Consider the following 7,044-nt stretch of genomic DNA (forward strand, 5'->3'; position numbering starts at 1 on the left):
ATTTACTCCTACTAAGTCAAACAGCTTTGCACATGTTACACTCTTTGTATAAAAAAACAAATAGTGTGTGTCTTCCTTTTTCCTTAATAACCGCTGTTATAAGAAAGTTCACAAATTACTAGTAATATAATAGTACAAGTCTACTAGATTGTAATATCGAAAATAAAATAATGCATTAGTTGTAAATCTTCCTTACGCATTCGCATGTGACTTATTTCTCGTAATCCTCATTATTTGCTTCCAAATCTCAGATTTCTAATCTTTTACATAATTGTAGATCCACTAGCAAGTAGCAACTTTGTCTTTTTCCTTTTAATTAGTTATATATAAATGTATGTCCATATAATCAAACCATCCTGGAAGCTTCACTTGACAGTTGATAGCCCTTGCTGCAATAGTCACTTAAATAGGTGATATTGATACTGATATCAGCCCACACTAGCAGCCTGGCATTTGCAGTAACTTCCAAACATTTATTATAGTACATGCTCCTAACTTGCTTCTTTCCCATTCTTGTCAACATAACTAGTCAATAAATGTGCATACGGATTTCAATAGTTTCGACCTGTTATTGCCAGAATCTTGCAATAGTCAATGCCTATGTAGGATGTTACTAGTTGACATCAGCCCCTTGACAAGAGCAATGGGGTGCGCCGTTTCTGTCTACGCGGCTGGAAAGAAGAAGAAGAAGAAGAAGAGCATCATCCCTGAAGTCAGCATACTAGTCCCGTCAATGAGTGTTCCAGCTCAATGTGATCTCCAGAGGACACTCAAGGGGGTGATTCCCAAGGATCTTGCTGATAGACTAACTTCTATGAGGAACCAGATTCTGCTGATCGCGCAAGATACAGGTATATATGGACGAAAAATGTAAACTTGAACATGTATCACTTGTGCCGTGTTGATCTTTTGATTACTTTCATTATGTTCTCTAGATGTTTCTGCTATTGATGAATTACAAAAAGCGCTCGAGGAGTACTTGCCTCTTCTTGTTGGCCTCACTAGAAAAGGTCTGCATCTTTTTCAGATATGTGCACTTAATACTTTCGAAAGTACAATTTTAGTGGTAATTGATCGAACATGTCATTTTACAGAATTTGGGCTTCAAGAATTGATTGGATTTAAGTGGAGAAACTTGGAAGATGGACAGGAGGTTCAAATTCTTTATCAATTCAGTATCTGCAGAGTGGTTGTCACTTGTTGACATGCTTTATGATCCCTTGCTTCTTTTATAATTAGCAGGAAATCTCTGTAGCAAACTCCTGGTTTGAATTACTGTCAGTCCTTCACATGATGGCAATGTTAACATTAGTAGAGGCAAATACGAAGGTGATACCAAAAGAGAGTGATATGACTGAACGGGTTGTATCCGGAGGTATTGTGGTTATTAATTTTCTTTAAAACTCAAAGTGTGATCAGCAATGATCAAGCAGTGTTTCCTTTTCAGATTGCATGAGGGATGCTGTTGATTTGCTGCTGAAAGCAGCAGGTTATTTGGATTTCTGTGTCCAAGATGTTCTTGTCCACCTGCCACCTGATGTCAAGTATGTAAATACATGTTCACCCTTATTTTTCGGTAAATTCTACAGAAAGATATATCTGTTCTTTGTCATTTTTATTAGGTATTTTATCCTAACTTGACCAGGAACCAGTTGCCAAAGGATCTGCATCAGGGTATTCTTGAAGCCACCTCAAACCAAGCATTGGCCCAGGTATATGTTATGTTACTTGACGATTAACTTGTTAGATGATTAAGTGGGATAGATGAATTCAAATCAAGTCGTACATGATTGTTAGTTAATTCAGGTCATGATGAGATTCAAGTTTCTTAACAGCTAGTTCTGGTAGGATTTCATTCAGTTAGCATGGACAGATGGATGCAAGTAAAATGATAAAAATGAGCTCGTTCATCATAGGCTGTACCTTTTTAGGCCAGTAGACTATAGATATGATGCAAGTGACTGGTGAAAGAAAGAAACTATTGAAATTCATTGACTGATTCCTGACACTGCCTGAGTGATATCTATATCAGGGAACTGAAATTCAATTAGGTTTGGCTCTCGAAAGTCAGAATGCAACTTTATCAGTGAAGAGGAGGCTGGCATGTGAAGCAGTAAGCTACTACGGACAGGTATTTGAAAACTTATGAATGCTGATTTATTTAATTTTCTTGAAATTCTTCCCGCTATTACTCCAAATCAACTTGACAAAGAGGGCAGCTCGGTGCAAAAAGCATCCCACATTAGCAAGGTCTAGGAAAAGGCAGCATCCAAACGAGCATTAGGGGCTGCTTCCACAACTTATTCATTAAGGACTAGTCAACTTTAGTTTGCTTTTTGCCTAGTATAATTTACTGTATAGCTAACCTTTTTCTTTCCTTTTTTCTTTGTTTTCTATTTCAGGCACTTTACTGCTTGTCTGGAGATAATAATTTCCATGGAACAGCGAAAAAGCATCTATTGTTCATCAAATGGAAGTATCTCGAAGCAAAGGTTTTTTTTCCTACCAAAATTGTTGATTTCTTGTAAAGCTTTTTCCATCTTCTTTCACTCTTATTGCCAATACATATAAATGTTAACGGCATAGTCAGGCTGCAGCTTACTACTACCACGGTATAATCGTTGACAAGGGCACAGAACCTTCCTGCCACGTTAGTGCAGTATGCTGTTTCCTCGCAGCAGACAAACTACTTGCAGAGAGCAAAAAGGCCTCCTTAAGTTTCTGCCTGGCTGAACCTGTCACCAGGTTCTTAATTACGTCTTTGCTCTTTACAATTACATTTCAAAGTTATAGAAGTACTAACTTCCCATGTTGTCTTTACTTGTGTATTCGCAGAACTCCTCCAGCATGGGGTGTTATGAAGCATTTAAACAAAAAAGTCCCGGAAACTGCTGCCAAGAAGTCTCAAATGTATGGCTACCTTTTGGACCAAGAAAAGTGAGGCTTACATCTTACACAATAGAGCAAGTTTGTACTAATTATACTCGTTCAATCTTTTCACACTTACATAATAATGTGCTGACTTTGCAAGCAGAGATCTTCAAGTACTGCCCGATCTTCCAGAATTCCAATTATCGCTCAAACCTGACGACTATACATTGCCAGAAGCAGATTCAACATGGGATAGTGAAAAGTGGGATATACCCGGACAAAGCCTCAAAGAACATCTCAAAGATTGTGAAGATGGGGTGGCAACTGAATAACACATTTGGCATTCGACATTAATGTTGTCTTGTCTTGAAATATTTGTACATGTTTTTTAACTACAGTAAGTGTTGAGCATAGCTGCAAGGTTCAAATAACTTGCAAGTAGAATCAACACTTAGATGATAACTTCTCATGTATTATGCACTCAATCGTTAAGATGCATTAATTTCGGTTTCTATTTCCTTCTCAAAATTGGCGCGTTTTGTTACTTTGTTTATCAATCCACTTATTTTTACCATCAGTTTTAATTTGTCCTGAATTATATTCCCAAAGTTACACTTAATTTGGGATAACGGAATTTTTCTAAGGTGACACTTATTTTGAGACAGATAGAATAAATATTATAAAAAAATTGATTTCGATAAAATAAAGTAATCTTTTGAAAGAAAATAATATTGTGATTATTTATATTTGATAATGAACTATGCAAAAATGTAAATAAAACTTGTATATTGAGATAATAAATTATTGTAACATGGTAAGATGATTTTTTCTAAAAAAATTACCAGAAAAAATAAATGGAAATATCGGGGGAGGGGGACGGGGTGGGGTAAAGCGCTCTAGTGGAGGCAATTTTGTATACCGGGAGACTCAATTAAGGATGAAGAAGTACTTATTATTCAACCACAAGTCGCGTAGATGTGGTCATGCTCTGAGAAGGAATGTGTTGCCAAACCCAGATGGTGTACTATGGTCCTTTCGGCTAACCATGAAGATTGTGGGCCAACCAAAAGATTGAGATTGAAATGAACCATTTATGTTTGGATCTTAAGCCCGGTTAAAGTCAAAGATAAGTACAAGAAGATTTTCACACGTTACAAATGAGATCCAAAGTATAGTAAAACTGTTATGAAACAAGAAAGAATAAAGAAGAAGAGTAGAGAGAGTAATTGTTATTTCTTCTTTTGAGAGATAATTTACAATGAAGGAAGCCCTTCTATTTATAGGGGGAGTTTGTCCTAGTTTCACACTAAAAGACAAATACATCAAATCCTGATAGACATCAAATAGATCTTGATAGATCTTGATAGACATTCACTATAATTGATATATATCATAATACTCCCCTTTGAATGTCTAACAATACGCATCTAGGTTGCCTCATTTAAAACCTTACAAGGAAAACCCAGTGGGACAAAACTTCGTAAGGGAAAACGAGTACAGCGCGTATTAGCTCCCCCTAATAAGAACATCCTTGAACCTTTACATTTCGATCTTGTGCACCTACTTCTTGAAAGTTACAGTTGGAAGAGACTTGGTGAATAAATCAGCCACATTGTCACTTGAACGAATTTGAAGTACGTCAATATCACCATTCTTTTGGAGCTCATGTGTATAGAAGAGCTTTGGCGAAATGTACTTCGTTCTATCTCCTTTTATGAATCCACCTTTCAGTTGTGCTATGCATGCTGCATTATCTTCATATAAAATTATGGGTACTTTGTCACATTTCAAGCCACATTTTTCTCGAATGAGATGTATTATGGACCTCAACTACACACACTCTCGGCTTACTTTATGAATAGCTATAATCTCAGTGTGATTCAATGAAGTGGCTACGATAGACTGCTTTGTTGATCTCCAAGATATGGCAGTACCCCCACATATGAATACATAGCCTGTTTAAGACCGAGATTTATACTGGTCGGTAAGTATCCAGCATCAGTATAACCAACAAGATCGAAATTGCAATCTTTAGAATAAAATAAGCCCATATCGATAGTCCCCTTTAGATACTGTAATATGTATTTGATCCCATTCCGATGTCTCCTAGTAGGAGCAGAATTATACTTTGCTAGAAAATTTACTAAAAAGGCAATATCAGGCCTTGTAGTATTTGCAAGATACATTAGTGCACCAACTGCACTAAGATATGGTATTTCAGGACCAAGGAGTTCCTCATTCTTTTCTTGAGGTCGAAATGGATCCTTATTCATATCAAGTGATCCAACAACCATCGAAGTACTTAATGGATGTGCTCCATCCATCTAGAATCGTTTCAACACCTTTTCTGTGTAGGCAGATTGATGGACAAAGATACTGTTCGTCAAATGCTCAATTTGTAAACCAAGGCATAACTTTGTCTTTCCGAGATCTTTCATCCCAAACTCTTTCTTTAGGTAATCAATTACCTTTTGAAGCTCTATTGGCGTTCCAATAAGGTTTATGTCATCAACATAGACAGTAGGTATAACAAACTTCGACGTTGTTTTCTTTATGAAAACACATGGGCAAATTTCATCATTCGTATAACCTTCTTTAGATAAATATTCACTAAGACAGTTATACCATATTCGTCCAGATTGCTTCAAATCATACAATGATCTTTGCAATCTAATGGAATACATTTCCCGAGGCTTTGAACTATGTGATTTCGGCATTTTAAATCCTTCAAAAATTTTCATGTATATCTCATTATCAAGTGATCCATTTAGATAGGTTGTTACCACATCCATCAAATGCATTTCAAGTCTCTCATGGATAGTGAAACTAATAAGATAACATAATGTTATTGCATCCATAACTAGTGAATATGTCACATCATAATCGACATCAGGCCATTGTGAAAATCCTTGTACAACAAGGCGTGCTTTATATCTTTTTATTTCATTTTTCATTTTTTTTTTGCACAAAGACCCATTTATAGCCAACAGGCTTAACACCATTAGGTGTTTGAGCTATGGGTCCAAAAACTTCACGTTTGGCAAGTGAATTCAATTCAGATTGAATTGCTTCTTGCCATTTTGGCCAGTCATTTCTTTGTCGACATTCTGTGACAGATCGAGGTTCGAGATCCTCGCTATCTTACATGATTTTTATTGCAACATTATATGCAAAAACATGATCCACTACTATTTTAGATCGATTCAAATTAGTTTCAACATCACTTGAATTTATGGATAGTTCCTCATTTTCTTGAGTCTCAGGCTCATTGATTCCTTCAGGGATATCAACATTTCTCAAATCTTGAACTTTCTATATGGATATTTCGTAGTGTCATCTTGACCATTTTTTTTCTAGGATTTCGATCCTTAGAACCTAATGGTCTGCCACGCTTCAAGCGTGCTTTAGATTCATTAGCTATGACACTAGTGGATGATCCTTTATGTACATCAATTCGAATTGGGACATTCTCTGCAGGAATATGTGATTTAGTGATCCTTTTTAAATCTGTAAATACGTCCGGCATTTGATTTGCAATTCTCTGCAGATGAATAATCTTTTGCACTTCTTGCTCACAAATAGAAGCACATGGATCAAGATGAGATAGTGATAAATTTTTCCACAAAATTTCTCTTTTGATGTCACTATCTTCTCCCCCTAATTTTGGGAAAAGTATCTCATTAAACCGATAATCTGCAAATCAAGCAGTGAACATATCTTCCGTTAATGGTTCAAGATAGCGAATAATGGAGGGTGATTCAAACCCAACATAAATTCTTAATCTTCTTTGGGGGCCCATTTTGGTGCGGTTTGGTGGTGCTATCGGCACATAAACACCACACTCAAAAATTCTCAGATGATATATATTAGGCTCTTGACCCAGAACCAATTGTAACGAAGAAAATTTATGATAATTTATCAGTCTAAGACGAATAAGTGTTACAGCATGCAAAATTGCATGACCCCAAACAGAAGTGGGAAACTTAGTTTTCATTAGTAATGATCTTGCTATCAACTGCAGACGTTTAATTAATGATTCAGCAAGGCCATTTTGAGTGTGAACATGGGGTACAAGATGTTTCACTCTTATCCCGATCGATAAGCAATAGTCATTAAATACTTGGGATGAAAATTCTGCAGCATTATCAAGGCGAATAGACTTAATTTGATTAT

General features: G+C 36.3%; 1 protein-coding gene across 2 annotated transcripts; it reads left to right on the top strand.

Annotated features, from left to right (window-relative positions):
• Window positions 1-311: 311 nt before the first annotated feature.
• Window positions 312-3,399, top strand: LOC107860749 (BRO1 domain-containing protein BROX homolog). Of its 2 annotated transcripts, none has more exons than XM_016706221.2 (11): window positions 312-851; window positions 936-1,010; window positions 1,095-1,153; window positions 1,240-1,375; window positions 1,448-1,544; window positions 1,646-1,712; window positions 2,033-2,131; window positions 2,403-2,492; window positions 2,591-2,745; window positions 2,836-2,937; window positions 3,035-3,399. In XM_016706221.2, the coding sequence occupies exons 1-11, from the start codon at window positions 608-610 to the stop codon at window positions 3,201-3,203; spliced, it is 1,293 nt and encodes a 430-aa protein (XP_016561707.1). In that variant the 5' UTR covers window positions 312-607; the 3' UTR covers window positions 3,204-3,399. The 2 variants fall into 2 exon arrangements, with proteins under 2 accessions (XP_016561707.1, XP_016561708.1); XM_016706222.2 differs by having other exon boundaries at window positions 314-851; window positions 1,243-1,375.
• Window positions 3,400-7,044: the final 3,645 nt, after the last annotated feature.

Source organism: Capsicum annuum, chromosome 2 (genome assembly GCF_002878395.1).
Source record: "Capsicum annuum cultivar UCD-10X-F1 chromosome 2, UCD10Xv1.1, whole genome shotgun sequence".
NCBI classification, from domain to species: Eukaryota; Viridiplantae; Streptophyta; class Magnoliopsida; order Solanales; family Solanaceae; genus Capsicum; species Capsicum annuum.

Excerpts from the sequence above, each read along its gene's own strand:
- LOC107860749 (XM_016706221.2), top strand. The coding sequence starts at position 608 with ATGTTACTAGTTGACATCAGCCCCTTGACAAGAGCAATGGGGTGCGCC. Across the intron at positions 2,746-2,835 it reads CTGGCTGAACCTGTCACCAG|AACTCCTCCAGCATGGGGTG; the intron begins GTTCTTAATTAC and ends GTGTATTCGCAG. Across the intron at positions 2,938-3,034 it reads TACCTTTTGGACCAAGAAAA|AGATCTTCAAGTACTGCCCG; the intron begins GTGAGGCTTACA and ends CTTTGCAAGCAG.